Source organism: Gouania willdenowi, chromosome 17, assembly GCF_900634775.1.
Source record: "Gouania willdenowi chromosome 17, fGouWil2.1, whole genome shotgun sequence".
In the NCBI taxonomy this organism is placed as follows: Eukaryota; Metazoa; Chordata; class Actinopteri; order Blenniiformes; family Gobiesocidae; genus Gouania; species Gouania willdenowi.
The window spans coordinates 35,494,906-35,520,827 of NC_041060.1; the positions used below are offsets into that span (position 1 = coordinate 35,494,906).

Genomic DNA, 25,922 nt, shown 5'->3' on the forward strand with positions numbered 1-25,922 from the left:
TGTAAACAAAGACCTTAGTATTAGTTTATGTGAATGGATGAAACCATTTTTAGAAACACAAACTCATTTTGATCATTTAGCTACTTTATCTTTAATGGTTTAATCTGAATTATCTCGAGACAAATCGATCTTCTCTTGTCTTTAATCGAACAGGAAGCGTTGGGATTTTTATTGATGTATTTTTAAACTGATCTGCCATTGGATGAATGATCAATCATTTCACTTCACAAAAAAACATAGGCTTTCAGCGTCGTTTTCAGGGGAAATATAATGTTTTTAACACAAGAGCTTTAGAAATCATGTTTAAATCACATTTCTGTGGGACTGGATTGAGTGAAAAAAAGAGGACAAGGTCACTGAGATGGAAAAAGTATCATTTTCACAACAGTAGGTTGACTTTTAGTGAATATTTGAAGTATGTGTACCATATTTAGTTTGTCTAACCCATAATATCACTGTGAACTGAGAGAAACCACAGATTAACTCAGAGAAATCATAGATTAACTCAGCGAAACTACAGATTAATTGAGAGAAATCATTGATTAACTCAGAGAAATCATAGATTAACTCTGAGAAACTACAGATTAACTCTGAGAAACCACAGATTAACTAAGAGAAATCATAGATTAACACAGAGAAATCATAGATTAACTCAGAGAAACCACAGATTAACTCTGAGAAACCACAGATTAACTCTGAGAAACCACAGATTAACTAAGAGAAATCATAGATTAACACAGAGAAATCATAGATTAACTCAGAGAAACCACAGATTAACTCTGAGAAACCACAGATTAACTAAGATAAATCATAGATTAACACAGAGAAATCATAGATTAACTCAGAGAAACCACAGATTAACTCTGAGAAACCACAGATTAACTAAGAGAAATCATAGATTAACTCAGAGAAACCACAGATTAACTCTGAGAAACCACAGATTAACTCAGAGAAATCATAGATTAACTCAGAGAAACCATAGATTAACTCAGAGAAACTACAGATTAACTCTGAGAATTCATAGATTAACTCAGAAAAACTACAGATTAACTGAGATAAACCACAGATTAACTGAGAGAAGTCACAGATTAACTCAGAGAAACCACAGATTAACTCAGAGAAACAACAGATTAACTGAGAGAAATCATAGATTAACTCAGAGAAACTACAGATTAACTCAGAGAAACTACAGATTAACTGAGAGAAACCACAGATTAACTGAGAGAAACTACAGATTAACTCAGAGAAACTACAGATTAACTCAGAGAAACCACAGATTAACTCAGATAAACCACAGATTAATTGAGAGAAATCATAGGTTAACTCAGAGAAACTACAGATTAACTCTGAGAAACCACATATTAATTGAGAGAAACCACAGATTAACTAAGAGAAATCATAGGTTAACTCAGAAAAACTACAGATTAACTGAGATAAACCACAGATTAACTGACAGAACTCACAGATTAACTCAGAGAAACCACAGATTAACTCAAAGAAACCACAGATTAACTGAGAGAAATCATAGATTAACTCAGAGAAACTACAGATTAACTCAGAGAAACTACAGATTAACTGAGAGAAATCATAGATTAACTCTGAGAAACTACAGATTAACTCTGAGAAACCACAGATTAACTAAGAGAAATCATAGATTAACACAGAGAAATCATAGATTAACTCAGAGAAACCACAGATTAACTCTGAGAAACCACAGATTAACTCTGAGAAACCACAGATTAACTAAGAGAAATCATAGATTAACACAGAGAAATCATAGATTAACTCAGAGAAACCACAGATTAACTCTGAGAAACCACAGATTAACTAAGATAAATCATAGATTAACACAGAGAAATCATAGATTAACTCAGAGAAACCACAGATTAACTCTGAGAAACCACAGATTAACTAAGAGAAATCATAGATTAACTCAGAGAAACCACAGATTAACTCTGAGAAACCACAGATTAACTCAGAGAAATCATAGATTAACTCAGAGAAACCATAGATTAACTCAGAGAAACTACAGATTAACTCTGAGAATTCATAGATTAACTCAGAAAAACTACAGATTAACTGAGATAAACCACAGATTAACTGAGAGAAGTCACAGATTAACTCAGAGAAACCACAGATTAACTCAGAGAAACAACAGATTAACTGAGAGAAATCATAGATTAACTCAGAGAAACTACAGATTAACTCAGAGAAACTACAGATTAACTGAGAGAAACCACAGATTAACTGAGAGAAACTACAGATTAACTCAGAGAAACTACAGATTAACTCAGAGAAACTACAGATTAACTCAGAGAAACCACAGATTAACTCAGATAAACCACAGATTAATTGAGAGAAATCATAGGTTAACTCAGAGAAACTACAGATTAACTCTGAGAAACCACATATTAATTGAGATAAACCACAGATTAACTAAGAGAAATCATAGGTTAACTCAGAAAAACTACAGATTAACTGAGATAAACCACAGATTAACTGACAGAACTCACAGATTAACTCAGAGAAACCACAGATTAACTCAAAGAAACCACAGATTAACTGAGAGAAATCATAGATTAACTCAGAGAAACTACAGATTAACTCAGAGAAACTACAGATTAACTGAGAGAAATCATAGATTAACTCAGAGAAACTACAGATTAACTGAGAGAAACCACAGATTAACTCAAAGAAACCACAGATTAATTTAGAGCTGTCAGGATGTGACGCTGCTTTCAATTCAATCATCTTCTCCTGCTTTTCTCAGTCCTACTTCTCAGCCTCTCGTGATGTTTTATTCTCCGATAGAGTTCAGAGGATGTGTAACGATGTGTTGGTATGCTGAAAGCTTTGAGTTGTGTGTGTGATTGAGTCCTCATGGTTCTCACCTTTAGTCTGAAGGAGTCCTCACACCTCGGATCCATGAGGTTTTATCCTTGTTTTTTGTGTTTTTGGAGCAATTTTGTGTCTTCACCATCGGGGTGAAATAAACTGCCATCTTCCGGTTGGTTGCCATGGTAGTTCGTGGCATCTTTGCTTCATTGATGATGGCTTTTTATTGCGCTCGTGCACATAAAGTAACTTAAGGTTTACATACTCAGGGTTAATTAACCCACTTCATACCAGCTGTAATGGAATCAGATTCCCAGAGTTTCCCATCGTGGGGTATGTTGACCCAGAGTTTATGGATAAACTCAGAGTTTGTTAACCCTCCTTCATGGAACACACCTGTGGTCTCAATGCAGGATAAATGTCCATGTGTGGGTCAGTTAACTTACATTTCTAATCCAGAGTTTACAGGCATATGTATTTTTGTTATTTTGTGTATTTTTGGTTATTTTATCTATTTCATTATATTTTTTTGTATTTTTATCCTTTTGCGTGTAATTTGCCGTAAATTTTGCATGTTGGTTTTTTTGGTTCTTTTTGTGTATTTCAGTTGTCGTTTTGCGTAGTTTTTCTGTCTACTTTATTGTAATTTTGTATAATTTTGTTGTGCGTTTTTTCCGTTCTAAAACGCAAACGTCAGATGAGAAGTGAAAAGAGCAGAATAATATGTCTATGTGTGGATCAGTTAACTTAAATTTCTCTCCTTTGAGTTTCTAATCCAGAGTTTACACAGGCATTAAATGGAATCCCTGTGTGTGTATACGCTCCATGATCAAAGTATATTAACATATTAAAGTAGATTAAAGCATGATGATATGATAGATGGTGTTATTGTTGTTTCCTTTGATGTTTCCATAAACCATTAGTGCAGAACCTATGGGCTTTACCCTGTGATGTGGGAGCCCAGGGGATCAGTGGAATACCTCTATCACACACACACACACACACACACACACACTAACGAGGCCAACGTGCTGGATTGGATTAGCCTTTATTTCATCATTTCATCAAACAGATGATGCTTCAAAGAGCAGCACAGATAAATCCACTGAATGACTCGTTATAAACATAACATGACTCAGAGCTCTAGACTGTGACACATGTCACTATTTTTTCAGTGTGTGCGAGTGAAAATTTCATCTGGTCGCATATGTGCAAGTGCGTAGAGTGACCTTATTTTGAAAATCCAAAAGGAGGAAACAGGAAGTTATGCGCTGAGGCGTCCAGGCACGTGTAGCAACAAAGCGCATGGCGGGCGCGCCTAGCGGAAAAAGAGGGCGGGGTAGAGCGCTCTGAGTGCACTGAGTGGAGTGACGGAGCACATGTGGGGACAGGGGGCGGGGAGTGGAGTGATCACACCTATGGATGACCTCATCAGAACCAGCAGGGAGGGGCCACAACTGATGGACTATGATGACAGGCCAGATGTTCAGCTGTGGTTCTCCCAGAGAAAGAGGGTTAGGAGACCCCACTATCACAGCTGGACCCTCTAATTTAATTCATGGGGTGAAACAATGCAGATGCTAAGTTATGCTACTGTTCACTTCATTCATGTACAGCATTTCTGTAAAATAAATAAAACAGAATAAATGTTACCTGTTGTTATGTTTTTATTTAAAACATTTTTGTTACGTTTTCTTTTAAAATTATATCAAAGAAATGACCTGTTATTTCAGCCACTGCATGTTTTTTTTTTACATTTTTTTAATTTATTTCCAGAATAAAATAACAAAACAGGCTTCTAGGCATAGACATAGTGTCTGATATCAATATCAGATTATGAGACCTCTGGTTCTCACCTCTGGCACCACTGCTGTGTCTAATAACAACGTTTGGGATTTGTTTTGTGGATGAGTCATTCCTCCACATAGATCTATGTGCTCCACATAGATCTATGTGCTCTACATAGATCTATGTTCTCCACATAGATCTAAATATCTCCACATAGATCTAAATGTTCTCCACATAGATCTAAATGTCCTCCACATAGATCTAAATGTTCTCCACACATAGATCTAAATGTTCTCCACACATAGATCTAAATGTTCTCCACATAGATCTAAGTGTTCTCCACATAGATCTAAATGTTCTCCACATAGATCTAAATGTCCTCCAAATAGATCTAAACGTTCTCCACATAGATCTAAATGTTCTCCATGCATAGATCTAAATGTCTCCACGCATAGATCTAAATGTTCTCCACACATAGATCTAAATGTTTTCCACATAGATCTAAATGTTCTCCACATAGATCTGTGTTCTCCACGTAGATCTAAATGTTCTCCACATAGATCTAAATGTTCTCCACGCATAGATCTAAATGTTCTCCACACATAGATCTAAATGTCTCCACATAGATCTAAATGTTCTCCACATAGATTTGTGTTCTCCACGTAGATCTAAACGTTCTCCACATAGATCTAAATGTTCTCCACGTAGATCTAAATGTTCTCCACATAGATCTAAATGTTCTCCACGCATAGATCTAAATGTTCTCCACACATAGATCTAAATGTCTCCACATAGATCTAAATGTTCTCCACATAGATTTGTGTTCTCCACGTAGATCTAAACGTTCTCCACATAGATCTAAATGTTCTCCACATAGATCTAAATGTTCTCCACGCATAGATCTAAATGTTCTCCACACATAGATCTAAATGTCTCCACATAGATCTAAATGTTCTCCACATAGATTTGTGTTCTCCACGTAGATCTAAACGTTCTCCACATAGATCTAAATGTTCTCCACATAGATCTAAATGTCCTCCACATAGATCTAAACGTTCTCCACATAGATATGTGTTCTCCACATAGATCTAAATGTTCTCCACATAGATCTAAGTGTTCTCCACATAGATCTAAATGTTCTCCACACATAGATCTAAATGTCCTCCACATAGATCTAAATGTCTCCACATAGATCTAAACGTTCTCCACATAGATCTAAATGTTCTCCACACATAGATCTAAATGTTCTCCACACATAGATCTAAATGTTCTCCACATAGATCTAAATGTCCTCCACATAGATCTAAATGTCCTCCACATAGATCTAAACGTTCTCCACATAGATCTAAATGTTCTCCACACATAGATCTAAATGATCTCCACATAGATCTAAGTGCTCTCCACATAGATCTACGTGTTCTCCACATAGATCTAAATGTCCTCCAAATAGATCTAAACGTTCTCCACATAGATCTAAATGTTCTCCATGCATAGATCTAAATGTCTCCACACATAGATCTAAATGTTCTCCACACATAGATCTAAATGTTTTCCACATAGATCTAAATGTTCTCCACATAGATCTGTGTTCTCCACGTAGATCTAAACGTTCTCCACGTAGATCTGTGTTCTCCACATAGATCTAAATGTCCTCCACATAGATCTAAATGTCCTCCACATAGATCTAAATGTTCTCCACATAGATCTAAATGTCTTCCACATAGATCTAAACGTTCTCCACATAGCGATAACTTTCTCTGCTATCGCTAACCCTCTCTGCTAGCGCTAACCCCCTCTGCTAGCGCTAACCCTCTCTGCTAGCGCTAACCCCCTCTGCTAGCGCTAGCCCTCTCTGCTAGCGCTAACCCCCTCTTTGCTAGCGTAGTCGCGGGTTAGGAAACTGTCTGTCATCAACATCTTTCTATCAGATCATCTTTTCTTATCATTTTCTGCTGTTGGAAGTGAATGAAGGTCACCTGACTGTATTCCAGCGCTAGCAGAGAAACCACAGGCTACGATGGGAAGCTAACGGCTAACAAATCACACAATGTGTGATGTGTGATTATTTCCTGCTGACGTATGTTTTACATCATTGAAAGGTTGGAAGCATTGAGCAGTTAGCAACATGCTAATATGACATGCTAGCTGGGAACAGGCTAATGTAGGGTGACCTTATTTTGACTTTCTAAAAAAGAGAACATTTTAGTCGACCTTGACATACTCAAAGTACTCAATGTTTGGTATCGATGATACTTTATTCAGTATCGAGTAGCTGTGCATTGTTTCAGTCTTTGTGTATTTGTGTTGTTTTATATATTTGTCTTTCATTTTGTTGTGGGTTTTTTTGTGTATTTTTGTGAGTTATTGTTTTTGTGTTCTTGTGTTTATTTCCCTCTCATATTGTTTATATTTTAAAGTCATTTTGTGTATTTTATCCTTTTTTTAGTATCTTTTGTGTCATTTTTAGGGGGAATCTTGTGGTAAAACGGTGAGAACCACATAAGAATTTGTTACTAATTTACTCAATGATGAAGGTTTTCTCTGTTATTTTTACTTCCTCCTTCAGAACACGTTTGATGCTCTGATACATGTGTTCTAAAGTAGCGGTTCTTAACCTTTTCTGGCCGCGATCCCCAAAATAAAGGCCCCAGAGAGCGGGGACCCCCCACTGAACCTTTATTAACAGCTCTAGATGCCTAATGATGAAAGCTACTGAATACAATTAATTAGGGTCAGTTTGATTAGTTTTATGTCATCTATAAATCTATAAATAACCAATCATCTGATAATTAACGGGAACTCGGTCCGACTGTTTGAATGTTGTTTTCGTTTTGTAAATTCTTTTAGATTTGTGTTATATGTCGTTATATTGGGTGTGGACTCTAGGACGAGTAGTGATGGTTTTAGCCAAAGCTAATATAGAGCTAATCCAGATAAACAGATAAACAGACATTAGGTGTAAAAGTGGTGAAAGGGTTTAAATAAGTGCTGAGCGTGTCTGGAAAATGGAAAAAATGTGCAGAAAAGTCATTAAAATGTGATGGAAAATGTCAGAAATGGGAGAAATGTAGCAAAAATACATTAAAAGGAGGAAAAATATGTCAAGAAAAAGTGATGAAAATATGTTAAAATATAGTGAGTTTGATGTAGTTGCAGAAAAATGGTAAAAATAAGCAAAAATGCCTCAAATTGTTCAGAAAATATTCTTAGTGTCTTGAAGGCATCTGACGACCTCCTCCCAGTGTCTCCTGATGGGTTTATTGATTTGTCACTTTTTTTAGTCTGATTGGATTGAATTAAAATCAGTTGAAAAATGCTGAATGTAAATGCTATTCTTAATGCTAACATTATTTACTGATTTCACAGAAAAAATGGAAGGTGAATAAACAAGTTATCATGTATGTTATTTTCTCATATTTCCTTGTTGTGCTGCTGCTGCTTTAATGAAATACAAATGAAATCCTTTAGCAAGTATCAACATTAGCGTTAGCATTAGTAATCCTGCTGATGTAAAGCTGGGTGAATCAGAGGTTTATCGTCTCTCTTTGTTGGTGTTATTGGATGAAAGCGATGTAGGATTTGACACGTTCTATCATCTAAACGTCCTGCTGAATATGACTGTGGCTGAGGCTAAACTGCTGGAAAAGACAAAGTGAGAGAAAAGGAACGTTCTTTGGTCCTTAGAGAGAGAGACACTGACAGAATCAGTTCATAGAGCTGAGCTGATGAAACACAGAGAAACAGTGAGCCATGTTTAGCCTCTATCAGCTGCTTTCACTCCATTCTGAGCTGGTTTGCATGTTCTCCTCATGCCTTTACGTTGCTTTCTCCTGTTTTCTGTGATCATGGAAAACAACAGGTTTATCACATTCACACAATATCTTTCACCTGAAAACAAGTTGTGTTGAGTTTATTTGTCATTGCACATGTTACAGAGCAACGAAATTACATTTCAGTTTCATCCCGTCCAAGAAAACATGAAAAGACAATCATAACATGGGAGCACAGGAGTGGGAGAACTGTGGTTCGCCACAAGGGCGGCGCCCCTTATTCAGATGAGAAATGGGATAACAACGATGGGGAGGAAGAAGAGATAAAAAAAAGGCAAAAACCAAACTAGGCCCTTGTAGAGAGGGGCGGAGTTTGGAATCATGAAAAAAAAAACCACAAACACAGTGATTGAATGTCTACGACAGGTGTTCTCAACCTTGGGGTCAAGACCCCATTTGGGGTCGCTAGACACTGAGAGGAGGTCTCCAGATACCTTTCAAAAACTAAGAATATTTTCTGAACAATTTCAGCCATTTTTGCTTATTTTTACCATTTTTCTACAACTCCACCAAACTCACTATATTTTCATCACTTTTTTTTCCATATTTTTGCTCCTTTTAATGTATTTTTGCTACATTTCTGACACTTCTACATCACATTTTAATGACTTTTCTACACATTTTTTCCACTTTCCAGACATGTTCATCACTTATAAACCATTTCTACCACTTTTACACATAATGTCACATATATTGACCTATTATTGTCACTTTTAAACTCTTTTCACCACATGTTTACCCCTTATCCCTCCATTTTTAATTCCATTACCCCATTACCATATTTTTGATCACTTTGAACCATTTTATTAGTGATTAAAACCAGGATTTCCATCTTTAAGATGACTATAATAATAATAATAAACGTTCCTGGATAACAGTGGATATTATTCAGATGAATAAATAAATGTGGTTATCACAGATTCATAGAACAATGGACCATCATTTTACTGACTTTATGGATGGACCCCAAAAATCTCTCCTTTATTCCCCCTTATAGATGGTCCTGTCTCCACATGACTGTTCTTCAATGTTCATGTCTGTGTTCAACCACCTTCAGCTACAGTGGGGGTCCCTGCTCTATGGGACCTTTATTTTGGAGGGTCCCTGCTCTCTGGGACCTTTATTTTGGAGGGTCCCTGCTCTATGGGACCTTTATTTTGGAGGGTCCCTGCTCTATGGGACCTTTATTTTGGAGGGTCCCCGCTCTCTGGAACCTTTATTTTGGAGGGTTCCCACTCTATGCGACCTTTATTTTGGAGGGTCCCCACTCTCTGGGACCTTTATTTTTGGAGGGTCCCCACTCTCTGGGACCTTTATTTTGGAGGGTCCCCACTCTCTGGGACCTTTATTTTGGAGGGTCCCTGCTCTCTGGGACCTTTATTTTGGAGGTCATGGGGTGAAAAGGTTGAGAACCACTGGTTTGTTATAGTCGGTCGCCCTCCACTAACAGAGTATTAGAGGTTTAACGTTAGAAACACTCAGTACGTAAAGGTTTAAGTGTTAAAGTGAAAATAAAAACTCCAAATTTAAAGTGACAGTCAAGTCATTTCAGGACACGTTTGAAGTTGCATCTAATAATGAAAATACTTCAATTTGTTCCCGTGATTATTTGATTAATTAATCAGCTTTAACCCTCCTATTGTCTTTGGGGTCAATTTGACCCCATTCAATGTTAACGTTCCAAAAAATAATAGTTGACTTTTTCTGCTTCATATTTTATGATTTTTCCTAATTTGATGAGTACAATTGATTAAGCATAAAATGATGATGATGATGATGATGATGATGATGAATGCATATTGCACACATTGTCACTTTCCTAAAAACAGCCTGTTTTTAGGAAAGTGACTTTTCAGAGACTAAAACTCCAGAAAACTGGTCAAACACTGTTGTTCTTAGAACTAATAGAGATGTGAAAAATAATATAATACTAGACCTTTAAAGGAACAAAGAGTTGATTTTAAGTTTTATTTAATGTAATGGTTGATGAAGCGCTCCAACCAAAGAGAATGAGTCCACACACATTTCTACCTCTGGCCTTGGAACACATCGTCATACATTTTGTTCTGCGGCCGGTTTCTCTGCGCAGTTCTGCAGACGTGGCGTCAAATTACGCTGACGTTAAATGATGCTGGTTTGCGTTCTCGACGGCTTGAAGATGTGGCCCAATAACCCGTAAATAAAGAAGAATGAGAAGAAGACGTCTCGGAGACTGAAAGAAGACAATCACAGTGGACTAAACTACTGTTTGGTTCCACAGACGTACGCAGAGGCATGTGCACAGGACTTACAGTGAACAGTCACATGAACGAAGAGTAAATAAAGAAATAGTTGGAGTGTGCATCGGGACGCTTTTTCTCGCCTGAGTTCAACCCAACAGTGAAAACCTCATTGTTTTTCTCAAAGAAATGACATATGTACGTTTGTTTTAGTGGTAAACACTGATTTTATTAACAAACAACTGTTAATGTTAACATCAGGTCAGTGAAACAAACGGGCGCAGTGCACGAAGAGACCCATGGGTGTATTTATATAATCCATGTGTGATAGATAAGGATAATCCATGTTATTGAGCAGAAAAAAGGAATGTTTCCATGGTATAATTACCCTCCTCTGCTCAGTCAGGTATCCATCCTGTAGTTACAGTAACTAATCAGCTGTAAACAGGTGATACAGTTACCCTGACCACCGTGGGGTCACTATGGAGTCCTAAGCTCCTTTAAATAAGCTCACCTGAGGATCTGAGTCTGACGAGTCGACCTTGACGACGTCATTGATTTGTGTTGGTTAGTGAGTCTATAAATATCAATCCACAGCTGAAGTCATGTATCAATAAAGAGGAAACGGATACCAGTGTCCACGCTTCATCCGACCACAAATGGACCCAGAGCTCCGTTTGCCAGCTTCTATTTTCAACTCCTTCTCTGGGAATGTGAAGTGTCTGATAGCAGCTGAGTGGGAAAGGTGGAGTATGGGAGTAGAAATGATTCCCAGCAAAGGTGGAGCAGAGCATCCTGGGAAATAAGGCCACGTGTTGTCCTGGTGTCTAAAGAAAAGCAGGCGTTAGCACCACTGTTCTCTGACTGCTGATGGATTCATCTTTTACTAAACATCTCATTCTCTATGTGCTATAACTCACTGCTACATTTAGGATTCAGTGATAAAACATCTATAGATCATAATGATGGAATGAATAAATAATAACACATTTTAAAGAATCTCATTTTGTAAATAAGTGAATGGAACAGTATTTAGTGGCTCAATAGATTTATTTCTATAGATTTGATCATTTCCTCACTCCCTCCTGATGTGAGACCAACCTTTGTATCATCACTTCATGTTCTAATCAAAAACATGTTGTTTTTATTCATCACTATATTTTTTCTCTTATTCTTTGTGTTTTTGTTGTCATTTTGTGAGTTGTTGGTAATATTTAGTATGATTATCATTTTGAATGCTTTAATTTGTTAATTTCCCTCTCTCGCTCTCGTAAGTACCACCACTGTAGTGCAACTGTATACTCCTAGGGGGTACACGTACCCCCATTTGAGAAACAGTGCTCTGACACACATTTGATTTCTAACTAATGTAAAACAAATGCATTTCTTTAAAGTTTCCGCACCCTAGCTTTAAATATGTGAAAGAGCTGAAATATTGTCCAGCAGTCCTTGAACGTCACACGTACAGTCGCTCACATCAACAGGTTACTATGGTTACAAAGGGACGCAAAGATTCAGGTCAATTTCCACGGGAATTTAAGCTTAGGACTTTAGAGAATATTCAACAATATAACCTTTTTCAAAAACAAAAACCTAACCCTACACGTGTAAGGACATCTTATATTTAATAGGGTAAGGGTACGGTTAGGGGTTTAAAAAACAGATTTTTTTATTGTAAACCCTTCTTAATTCAAGTTCATTTTGTCTTGAAATTTCCTTTAAAATTTCCTTTGATCTCCTGACATGTTTGGACTGCAAACTGTCAGTCCATGACGTGACACCATCAGCAGACGCCCCTGAGGAAGACTGACAGTTCGTAGTCGAAACATGTCAGGATGTCAAAGTAAATTTCCTGAAAAAAGTCGTCTGAATAAATGAAACATTAAAGCAGAACTAAGTAGCTTGCGCTTAGCACGCCCCCTAAAGGTCCCTTTGGTTATGTCACTGTCATACCCCGCCCCCTGCCCCACAGCTACATGCGCACCTTTGCTCTCCCAAGACAGTAGCAACCGATCACTGAAAAATCCTACTACAACAGTGACACTAGTGTTTTCACACACACAGTCCCATGTGGCCATGTGACTAGTATGAGGAAGAGAGACAAGACCACTTCTGTGTCTATCTGTCTGTCTGTCTCTCTGTGTGTGTGTGTGTGTGTGTGTGTGTGTGTGTGTGTGTGTGTGTGTGTGTGTGTGTGCGTGTGCGTGCGCGTGCTGACAAAGTGGCTCTGAAAATGGATGGATAGATATTTGTGTGTGTGCTGCCTGATGGAGCACTGGGTTGTGAGTGTGTGTGCATGCCTGTTGCCGTGACGACTGTGTGTGGCAGGTCATAATCTAGCATTAGTTTGTACTGAGCTGCTGTAAAGCACTACCACTGCTACTGGGTCAGAGGCAAAGCAGCAAGTGCTGTTTTCTAGCCATAGACATATGAGGGTAAACACTTGTTTTACCCTCACAGGGACTATGAGAAGCATTTATTAAGGTTACTTAGTTCTGCTTTAACATATAAACTTTTCATGGGAAATATTTATTGGAATCAACCAGAAATCGAGAGTAACTTTAAATAAATTATGTTAAAATGTGTTTTCCAACTGTATTCAACATCCCTGCTAAGGATCAATCTTTAAATTTTAAAATTCCCTGTTAATTCCTGTTATTTCCCATGGAAAGTTTCCAACTTCCAAAATTCCCAGAATCCCTCCCTCCTCGTGGATGGCTACGATTTATGTTTGTATATTATAGGATACGGTTATTTGAATTTACTCCCAATTTCCGGTTAATTCCAAATAAATAAAAGCTTTTATTTTTTAATCCTGTCCAAAAATCCAGAGTTTAAGTTTCTGTGGAAATGAACAGACATTTTATTTCTTTCCCTCTCATTCCTAAAACACAAACTTGATTTATTTTCCTTTCTGTCTCGGTGAATTGTTTATTTTTCTGTAAACTGAAGAAGTCGTCAAAGCCCTAAATATCTATTTCTGTATTCTCTGCATTTTAAAGGGCTTTAAAAAAAACCTAAAATCCACCAAAGCAAAAACAGGCGTGAGAAATAAATCAGACTGAGATGAAAATGAGTTTATTTCTCAAACAAACAGAAACTTACAGCGACTTAATGTCATCACGTCATATTTAAAAAGGAGTAAAAATCACAGATACATAAACAGTCTGAGAATAACCACGTAACACATTATCAGGGAAACGGCACAAAAAGCTATGATTTCGTGTGTGTGCCAACTGCCAACACAATCATTTATTGATATTGATATTTATTTGTTAGATCCAACATATACAATTCAATACAAATAATAAATATTAGTTTAAACAACCAAAAATGGAATGAGCTGCAGCAGTAACTGCTTATCAGAGCCACACCCCCAAACAGCATTACAATAAAAACTATAGAAACAAATCAATAAAGCACTATTCATCACCTTATGATTCAATAGATGCAAAATATATAAGATTTGTTTAACTCGTTACCTTAAAGTGATCTTCAAGATCATTCCAGACGTTAACACCATAAATAGAAACACGTCTTCTTTTAACATTTGTTCTAAATTTACTTATGATACTAAATCATCTTAAATTATATTTTCCTTTTCTTTGTTTAGAAAGTGAAATAATACCCAAAGGAAAGCTTTTATTTCTTAATCAGAACACAGTCTCTAACACTTTTAATCTAAGTTTTATTGTTCTAGATTTTAGATTGTAGTGTTTATTGAGTAATTTTGTTGTTATGCCTTGTATTTTTAGTCAGTTTGTGTTATTTTTTGTATGTTTTCATTTATTTTTTTAATTATTTTGTAATTTGTGCTCTTGAAATTATAACTGTATCTTTAAAAGGCATAAAATGATAACTTTACACTGTGTAAAGTAGTCACTTCACACAAAGTAGCAACGTTAAACTGTGTACAATGATAATTTTACATAATATGAATTAGAACATTTACATTGAAAAGTAATGACTTTACATAGTGTACATTGGCAAGTTTACATTGTATAAAGTAGTAAATATACACTATATAAAGTAGTAACTTCACACAATATAAAGCAACAACTTAACACAGTGTACAGTTGTAACTTTACACAGTGTATATAGTATTAATCAGTAAATATACACTATATAAAGTAGTAACGTTACACTATAAAATTACCAATCCTACATAGTGTACAATTGTAACTTTACACAGTGCAAATTATTACCTTTACACAATGTGCCTTTGTAAGTTTACATAGTATAAAGTAGTAACATTTACATAGTATAGTGTTGTACATGTACACTGCAAAAAGTGGTGACTTTACATAGTGTAAAGTAGTAACTTTGCATTGTATATATAGGTAAATTTACCTAGTATAAAGTAGTAACTCTACACTGTATACATATGTAACTTTACATTGTGTATTGTTATAACTTTACACTATGTACATTAGTAACTTTGCACTTTATAAAGTGATGACTTTACACAGTATACAGTAGTACATGTACATGATATAAAGTAGTAACTATATACATGTACAGTTGTAAATTTGCACCATGTAAAGTTGCCACTATACACAATGTAAAGTAATAACTACACTATGCAAATACACTATTTTAAATTAATGACTTTACACTATATACATTTGTAACTTTATATTGCAGAAATCAGTGACTTTACACCATGTAAAGTTAACTTTATGCTATATAAAGTAGTATATTTATCTGTTTTCATAGTTGTAAACATACACAATGTAAAGTTGTGACTTTACACTATATTAAGTAGTAGCTTTACATTACATCAATTGGTAACTTTACCTATAATAAAGTAGTAACTTTACATATAATAAAGTAGTAACTTTACATATAATAAAGTAGTAACTTTACATATAATAAAGTAGTAACTTTACATATAATAAAGTAGTAACTATACACAGTGAAAAGTAGTGACTACACAATGTAAAAGGATAACTTTACATAGTATAAAGTAGTAACTTTACATATAATAAAGTAGTAACTATACACAGTGAAAAGTAGTGACTACACAATGTAAAAGGATAACTTTACATAGTATAAAGTAGTAACTTTACATTCTGACAATTAGTGACTTTACAGATATAAAGTGGTGATGCTGTGTGTTTGTAATAATAAAAAATGAGATGAGAACATCGTCCTGCTCACCTGTAGGAAAAAGACGGCGTTCAATAACGCCAAATAAACTCCGCCCATTATTGGTTTAAGAAGGTGATTAACATGTTCTGTATGAGAGGACCATGAATTATACAGAGCTTCTTGCTGCTGCTGCAGGAACAAACTCTACTTGATGGTGAGAGGGAATAAAACAACCATCACAGACAAACCAGCCTGAGGCTTTTATTTGTCCACAGGTTCCCAGTGTGGCCCCAGCACACAATGGCTGTTTGCTGCCAATCATCATCAACATGACAAGCATCTCTGCCTTAGCTTAGCTTAGCTTAGCTTAGCTTGGAGTTTTTCACACTTTCTACACATTCAATCACTCGTTTGCCAGTAGAAGATAAAGTGTGATATTGTCCTGAAACAAGGAACAGTCAGATTAATTTTTCCATTTCAGGAATTATTTGCTCAACGTATTGTCATTTTGTACAACTTTTTTTGACGTTTTGCTTAATTTAATGTAATTCTGTTTTATTGTAGGCGTGGGGGAAAAAATCGATTCACATAAGAATCGCGATTCTAATCATCCACAATTCTGAATCATGTATTTATTTATTTTTCTTAAATAAAATTACAGGACAAAAGCAGTTCTACTATTGTTGTATTCACTGAAAGTTAAGATTTACTTCTAGAAGAAAGGGGCAGCTGGTTTTATTTATTTATTATTAAGTTATTGCTTGTACAGTAAGTACGTTTTTATTTGTTGAGCATGAATAAATGTGACCTTGTGTTTTAAGTTTATCTTTGTGTGATTATATCATTGGAATCAGTTTATTTACAATGATCTTATACAAACTGTATTGTTTTGATGCCATAATTTAACACATTATGCATTGTATACATTTTTTAATCGAGAAGTGTTGAATCAAATCGTGAGACACCCAAAGATTCACATCCCTAGTTTTTTGTCATTTTGTGTATTTCTGTCGCTTTTTCACAGAATTTGTCGTTTTTGTAGCATTTTAATTTATTGTCATTTTGTGTGTTTTTACTTCAGTCGGTTTCCTGCTCATATGTCATTACAGAAGTCTCTCCTGGTCATTTCTGGTCAGACTGCCCTAAGCAGGCCAGATACCGCAGCACACTGATAGCACTCACTAAGGCCTCTGCCTGAGGAGGCTCTGCTATGTTATGACTACCGCTATCATACACATACATAACACTGAGCCCTTTAGGAGGTGGAAGAATTCATGGTGCACAGTTAATGTATTACTTTTTTAGTGTCGCAGGAAGTAGCAGTACCAGGAATGAGGCTGATTCTTGATTTTAACAAGTTCTCCACTTTAGTTTAAAGCGTGTTGAGAATAAAAAGATGGTGAACGTGGCATCACAGGAGGAGGAGAGCGTTTCCACTCACTCTCTGAGAACAATCCATTGTGGTGTCATCACGGATCTCAGCCAATTACAGCCAGGCACAGACAACGGTTACCATGGAAACCCCAGAGGAGGCTTCACAAAAGACACCGCTCACACATTTTTGAAGTCAAATGTTCTCATTGACGAGCAGGTTGTTAAACATTGAAACAAAGCGAATAAATGTTTTGGTTTTTGAAATGTGTGAATCGAATATTAAATACATTTTTAAATATGGGTCTAATCATGAATATTCACATCTTTGTGGTTTTGTATATTTTTTTCTTTTTTTTGTGTGTTTTTGGTATAACTTTGTGGTGTTTTTTCATAACTTTTGGAAATCATTTTTTTAATGTATTTTTGAGGTTTTGTATATTTATCTCATTTCTTTTTTTGTTGTGGTATTGTATTTTTATCTTTAATTTTGTGTCTTTTTGTAGTCATTTATATATATTTTACTTGTCTTTAGTGTTTTCATTGTTTTGTATAATGGTCTTATATTTTGTGTTGTTATTGTGTTTTAGGAGTAATTTATGTGTATTTTTCTTGTCTTGTTTTTTTCTTCTATTATTTCTTTGTGTGTGCGTGCGTGTGCGTGTGCGTGTGCATGTGCCAGTAATGTAAAGAAATAAAACTTTAAAATGTTGGACAAAGGCTCATAATTAAATCATTCCAGTAATTGAAATGTTTTTGATCACTCCGATGGTTTTAAATATGTTTCTTTCTCTCTAACCCATAATTACAATACAATTAAATTCAAGAACGGCCAATTTTAGGCCGTGTTGTGTAATGTATTGTCATTTTGTTTATTTTGTTGCCGTTTCTTGTAATATATTGTCATTTTTCTGCTGCGTTCCAGGGTTCAGCCGTGCGGCGCTGCCCTTCGGCCTGGTCAGGAGGGAGTTATCGTGCGAGGGCTACTCCATCGACCTGCGCTGCCCGGGCAGCGACGTCATCATGATTGAAACGGCCAACTACGGCCGCACCGACAACAAGATCTGTGACGCCGACCCGTTCCAGATGGAGAACGTCAACTGCTACCTCCCTGACGCCTACAAGATCATATCACAAAGGTAGGAGGAAGGGCTCGCCTTTCACACACACACACACACACATACACACACATCCCTGGGATCAAGCAATTAGAAAGGCAGAGTTCAAAGGTCACATTAGATCAAAGGGTAAATCTCACAGAATGTTTTGAACTTATTCTTACACAAAATGATATTAAACAGCAAAAGATTTGAGTGTGTGTTTGATTTTTCCAGTTTAAAAATCAAAAATCAATATTGAGTTGTCGGGGGCGTAATGCCCCCTGTAGGGTCTGACAGGGCAGACTAAGAGAGTTTCAAAATAAAATGGAAAAATGGGGGGAAAAAATCCTAAAAAGAGAAAAATGTTAAGAAAAAAAGGCTCACAATTAAAAAAAATATTTTTTTATTATAAACAAAAACAAAAAATATAAAATTACTAAAAACCTAAAAATATATATGGGCGGCAGAGCATCATTTGACACAAACATCCTGGAGAATAGGGAGATGAACCAGCTCTGAACGGCTGGCTTGTGAGAAGCAAATAGCGATAAGGATTTGTTTCCGTCAGGGTTCTACGTATCTCTCCAGCAGTAAATCCAATATGGTGGCCTTATCTCAAAAGCTGAGCCGTTAACTTCTCCAAGTTAGATTCCGTCCCTCGTAAACGTTCCAAAGTAGCATCCTGCTTACTTTTGTGTTTGTTTCTCACATGAGTGAGTGTTGAGAGCCCTGCTCCATCCATCACAAATGACTGGCAGCCTTCCTAAACAGCTGCCAACGTAATCCAGACTTTGCAATAGGTCAGAAAACTGCTAGCTCCAATCAGCAGCATACTGACTATCAGAATTCTAATTATGTAAACGTCTTCAACGTCCTCAACGGAAAGGATGGACAGACACACGATCCTCCACTCAGAGCTGGTTATCTGCGTAACAGTGAAAATAAATACCAGATTTACGGATGGTATTGCCTAGCGGTAGGAGGTAAATAATAAAGAGAAGGGGCCCCAGGACTGAGCCCTGGGGCACACCTGTAGTGATGGGGGAGGGGTTTGATTTAAAGGATTTGAGCTGGATGTGTAGCGTCTGTACAACAGTTGTGTTGACTCTTGTCTCTGAGGCTTTGAGCACGTGTGCAACAAGTGATTGTGATATTAAACAAGTTATTAGATATTAAACGAGGTATTAAATCCAGTTTGTGAGGCATGAGGCCTTCAGGGACCGTCTGTAAACTGTAATATTTACAGAACCATGTAATGCTCGTGCAGCTCTGGTAAACGTAGACATTAATGGAGTATTTCCTGAGAGTAATTGGATGGAATTCCCTGTAAACTCTATTAGCTCTTAATGCAGACCAGCTGTTAAACTGCACAGTTTAAAGCACGTGATGCATTCAGGAAGCGTTGGCATAGTCGTCATAGTGAAATACACAATACAGACTAAACATCTGAAATAAAAGTATTTATGATCATTTCAGAACATTTGGCATTACTGACAGTTGCGCACACACACACACACACACACACACACACACACTTATTATTATGTCTGCGTATCAGTCCATTTACAACCACTGGTGGCCCTCCGTCTAATGTTGTGTAGCATTCACTCAAAACAAATACACAATGTTGAAAACACCACAAATCATTCCAACAATACACAAAATGACAGAAAAGTACACAAACTGAGAGAGAAAATCACAATGACAGAAAAACACACTAAATTTTTTCAAAAATCACACAAGGTGAGAACACAACACACGTGTCCAAACACACACACACAGAGCTGTTGGTGTGCATGTCGCTCTCATAATTAATGAACGTCTTTGTTTCAGTAGCCTCCCACAGACGCTAACCGTTAGCGTGACGCTAACTCATTCATCACATGCTAATGTTTTAATTCCTCTGTCTGTTTGCTAAGGTTTACACGGCTGTGCGTTATGGGATCTTCTTCTTCTCTGCTCTGTGTGTGTGTGTGTGTGTGTGTGTGTGTGTGCGTGTGTGTGTGGTGTGTTTTTTTTATCAAAGCTCTGGTTAATCTTGTCTCTCTCTAGGTGCAACAACCGTACGCAGTGTGTGGTTGTCACTGGCTCAGATGTCTTTCCTGATCCATGCCCGGGCACCTACAAGTACTTAGAGGTCCAGTATGAGTGTGTTCCCTATAGTAAGTATCTCCATCCCACCTCTCACATGCACGCTACTCTCTCTCTCTCACTGTGTTTGATCTCAACCTCACACTTTGCTTCTGCCTGCTTGTTTTGCAGCTCTTGCTTTTGGAACAGGAATGTTGTTTTATTATTATAATGAGTGGGTTTTTACACTAATCTCTAAACTATGAGTGAAAATGGAGTTAAAAATGTTATGTTAAAGTTTCATTTATTCAGAAAATTGTTCCTTAGGAAATCCACTTTGATCTCCTGACATGTTTCAAATGACAAACTGCTGATCACTTTGAAGTTTCCTTTGATGTGTACCTTTAAAGTTTCCTTTAATGTTTCCTTTGAACTTTCCTTGTCTTCTACATAGTAACTCCTGCAGGATTCTTGTATAAAATAAGACAACATAACATATTTAAGTTGAGGTTTAATTTATTCTGACAGTGTTTTTCGGGAAATCTCGATGGAACTATTGCATGGAGGTCAAGTGAAACTTCAAAGGAACCATCTAAGGCGATCAGTAGAACTCCTCTGATGAAGACTGGCAGTTGACAGTCGAACTATATCAGGAGATGAAAATTTCCTGAAAAACTTTGTCTGAATAAAAAAAACCTCAACTTATGATACTGTTAAAAAAGACAAAAATAATCTTGCTAGAGTTAAAATAATCGCTAGGGAACCTGTTGTTATCCTGCTTTGTTGTTGTTCTTCTTCTGAACTAATCCTTCTTCCCACATGTGATCAATCACTAAATTAATGTCAAAACTCCAGATTCCCTCAGATGTAGAAACAGACCAATCGTCCTAAAGGTGGAGCTTCATTTAACGATGAGAAAATTCACAACAAATCAACCAAATATGAAGCAGATTTATAACTTTAACCAAAATGTGTCCAACACTGAATAAACTTTAGTCCATCACTGTGTTTTTATCAGAAACTGTTGAAATGATTAAACCTAATCTACTCACACAAAGTATTTATTGTTGTCATTTTATATATTTTTGTGTGTTTTTCTTTTTAGTAATGTTTGGTAGTTTTGTTTGTTTTAGAAGTCAACAACAAAAATAGATGAAATTACACAAAAACACAACAGACGTTTACAAAAACAGAAAAATAAACAAAATGACAACAAAATATACAATACGACTTCACAAACTAAGAGCAAAAACACACAAAATCACAATAAAAGCACACAAAAAGATTCCAAAAACCAAAAAATGACCAAAAAAATCATCCTAAAAACACACAAACTACCAAAAACAAGGAAAAAGAAAACACAAATATACAAAAATGACTCTATACAATAAATACAGACAAAACAAAAACAAGAACTTACAAGGAGACAAATACACAAAATTACAACAACAACAAAACTAACACAAATATGCAACACGACTCCTAAAACACTTGATTCTTGATAAATACATTTCAATGTTCATTTAAAAAAACTAAATGTTTTACATCATTTTGAATTTCTTTCTCATGTCAATGATTGGAGTCAACGTCAGTTTTTCACTGATTGAGTAAATAAATCATCGTTAAAAACATGTCTACATGTAATTTGTGGATTATTTTTTATTTTTGTCTTCACTGAATGTTGGCATACGTTTGAAATCTGCCTTTAAACGCTAACAGCTGCTGACTTGCCCACAGGTGACTGGATTAGTTCATTGCTAATTAGCAATTGACAGATGTGTTTAAGTGCCAACAGATTTCCTCCAAACTTGCCTGGCCCCGACCTCTCCTGAGCAGCAGCTATAATTGTCTGTTTTAACATGTTGTATCGTCGTCTTCTCTTTGTTTTGATGCTTTGTGATTAACATACATTAACTAAAATAAATCACTTGTTTGAACGTTACAAAGAAAACACAAAGTGGACCAGATGTTTTTCTGTTTCTCACCCAACAAAAGTCACATAATTCAAATTAAAAACACATTTCTAAGGTTTTGGATGATTATTGTAAATATGATGCATATTTAACACTAACTCTGACTGGTATCACTATATTAGAAAACCTAATATGGCCACCTGTGTATATTTAATATTGAATATTGAACATCTGTCTTCTCCTGGGCAAAAAGAAAAGACATTTTTGGTTGTAAATGATTTGATAAAATGAAAATCAATTAAATAAAACAAAATTAACTAAATAAGTTTGCCTGTAAACTAACTAAATTAAATAAACACAATTAGAATGAATGAATTTAATAAACTTAAAATGAATTAGATGAAATAAAATTAACAAAATAAACTTAACTGTAAATTAACTAATGAAAAGATTTATTAAATAATGTTACAGTTACTTGATCTGAATTGATCTAAATCAATAAAATCAATTTATTTGTTAAAATTAATTCATTTAAATTGATAAAATAATGTATTTAGTAGAATTACAATGAATAAAATGTATTTATTTATTATTTAAGTATTTGCACAATTCCTTTTGAAAATCCAGCTAACAGACCAGACTAATGTTAAAAACATGTCTTTTACTTAAATATTATGTGAGTTTTTGAAAACGTTCGGATGTTAAAACACAGGATTTGATTAGAATTGTTCACATTGATGGTTATTTATTAGTAGTTTATTAAGTGATATTTCTCTGTATTTTAACTCTTTTTATTCCTTTTTCATCCTTTACCAACTAAACTTTGCTCTTGTTTTCTAACCAATGGGAACGCACCGTGTGAAGCTACTTTATTGTGGGACTGGCTGAGCTTTTATTTTGGTAAATCAAAGCTCAGATTGAGGATGGGCGTGGCCTGTTTTTTTTTTTTACCCACAGGTATGAGGCCCCTCCCTCTTCACTAACCAGCCCTTTTTGTATCTCTAGCTCCTCCTCCTCCTGGATCAGGACGTTTAGCCCCTCCCACTGTGTGTGTGATCAGCTCTGATAACCTTTTCTCTTCTTTTGCACTGCTTGCTTTCTTTTCCAATGCCTGAAATAGAAGTGGAACAAAAAGGTAAATGAGTGCTCTGACACCCCCCCTCTTGGTCCCCTCCTCCACCTTGTTTCTGTGCTGTTGAATAGAGACCCCCACCCCACCCCCTTCATTGTAGGGTTGTTTGCACCCACAGTCCAAACTCACACCCCACATTTTACTGCTGAATGGTTTGTTCCAGGGTCTCCTGTGCGTGTGTGTCCCCCCCCCCCCGGTATCTAGTCTTTGGTTCAGTCCCAGGTTGTGTTCACACTCACAGGCTCCAGAAGACCCCGTCACGGACTCAAACCCCTCCAGAATAAACCAAAAGCAGATGAACGTTGTTGTAAACGTAGGTTTATGTGATGGTGTATTGGTGGTGATCAGGTTACCATGGTGACGTGATGCTGTGCAGTGAGGGAGGTTCTATGGTTGGAGGGAAGCACAGGTCTCATATTTCATAATGTTTATGAATCATATCACACATTTCTATGGGAACTTTCATGTTTCACAGGAAGCTAAGGGTTAGCATTGTTGCTAACGTCACTTTAGCATTATCATCTGACGTGATTTCAGCGTAACCATCCCGTCTTTGAAATTAATTCATTATGAATTACAGTTTAGTTAATTTACAGTTAATTCATTTAGTTAATTTAGTTTTGTTTAATTCATTTTAATTCTCCTTTGAAAATTAATTTGATTAAATTAGGAAAATTTAAATGTATCAATTTTAATCATTTGAATTGTATTAAATACATTAATTTTAATTTTCCCATGTAAATTAATTGTATTAATTAAAATTATTATGAATGCATTACTATAAATACATTTAAATGTATTAATATAAATACGTTTATAAGTGTATTATTATTTTTAGTTTTGTTTATTTTACTTAATTAATTTTTCAAAATTAATTAATTTTAATTATTAAAATGTATTAATTATTCAGTAAGTCTATTATTATTTGTGCCACAGAATACAGTCATCCTAAAGATGGAAATCCTGGTTTTAATCACTAATAAAATGGTTCAAAGTGACCAAAAATGGTGAAAAATGTGGTGAAATGGGATTTTAAATTAAAAGTAGCAAATTAGAGAATTCAAAGTGTTAGTATTGGCTTATAAGTAGGATCAATTAGTTTAAAATGGCAAATAATCTTACCGCAACTCCACCAAACTCACCATATTTTGATCTATTTTCATCACTTTTTTTGTCATATTATTGTCATTTTTCCACTTTCCAGACATTTTCATCATTTTTAAACCCTTTCTACTACTTTTAACTTAATGTCACATATGTTGACCCATTGTTGTCACTTTTAACCTCTTTTCACCATATTTCATGATTATTTACCAGTTTAAACTAATTGTTCCAATATTGACACTTTGAACCATTTTTACCACTTTTTCTGTCTGTTTTTATCCATTCTGATTTACAACATTTAACCATTTTCTGTGGTTTTTAAAATCCCATTTCACCACCTTTCTTTACCATTTTTGCTCACTTTGAACCATTTTATTAGTGATTTCCATCTTTAAGATGACTATAATAATAATAAACGTTCCTGGATAACAGTGGATATTATTCAGATACTTTTTTGACCAAACTTTCATTTAATTTCTGTGGTTTTCTTTCCAAATTTCAAACACTCGTCACCACGTGCACAACTATGACAGATAGTTTCTCCTCTACAGTTTAAGACGTGACCTCAGTGAAGGCAGATATTCTCCTCACGTTTTTCATTTCATGCTCAATTGGATCACTACGAGCCTGCAGTCGTGTGATTACGCCCGCGTTTGTGCTCCACATGTAGATTGTTGGCAGACGCCGGCAGCTACGTCAGCTCGCCTTAAAGCCACGGATCAGGAATCAGGGTGTGGTGGTGGGGTGGAGGGCGGGGGGGTGTGAACACTGCCTGCGTTTGCCTGACAGCACGTGATATAGAGCAGCACTGATGGCTGAGTGAGGTTTGTCAAAGTGTGGAAAACAAAAAGAAAAGAAAGAACCAATCAGCAGCGGCGGTGTGCGTCTCTCACCCATCAGTGGCCCCTCCCCCTCTCCCCTGTCTGTCTGTCTGTCACAGACACTCAGTCAGTCCTTCTCACCTCTGCATTGCTGCCTCTGTTTCACTCCTTTGACAAGACCACTTGTGTGTGTGTGTGTGTGTGTGTGTGTGTGTGTGTGTGTGTGTGTGTGTGTGTGTGTGTGTGTGTGTGTGTGTGTGTGTGTGTGTGTGAGTCCGTGTGTGAGTCCGTGTGTGTGTGTGTGAGTCCGTGTGTGTGTATGCGTGTGTGTCTCTGTGTGTGTGTGTGTGAGTGTGAGTGAGCGTGCGCGAGTGTGTGTGTGTGTGTGTGTCTCCGTGTGTGTGTGTGTGTCCGTGTGTGTGTGTGTGTGTCCGTGTGTGTGCGTGCGTGTGTGTCTGTGTGTGTGTGTGTGTGTGCGTGTGTGAGAGTGTGTGTGTGTCTGTGTGTGCGTGTCTGTGTGTGCGTGTGTGTGTGTGTGCGTGTCTGTGTGTGCGTGTGTGTGCGTGTGTGTGTGCGTGTGTGTGTGCGTGTGTGTGCGTGTGTGTGTGTGTGTGTGAGAGTGTGTGTGTCTGTGTGTGTCTGTGTGTG

General features: G+C 36.4%; 1 protein-coding gene across 1 annotated transcript in view; it reads left to right on the forward strand.

Moving 5' to 3' along the window:
• The window catches only part of LOC114478826 (adhesion G protein-coupled receptor L2-like), a 133,534-nt gene that overhangs the window by 47,381 nt on the left and 60,231 nt on the right, over nt 1-25,922 (forward strand). The window contains exons 3-5 of the mRNA XM_028472106.1: nt 18,060-18,273; nt 20,287-20,396; nt 23,338-23,352. Of these exons, the coding sequence (XP_028327907.1) occupies nt 18,060-18,273; nt 20,287-20,396; nt 23,338-23,352 (339 nt within the window). The remainder of the gene's footprint in view (nt 1-18,059; nt 18,274-20,286; nt 20,397-23,337; nt 23,353-25,922) is intronic.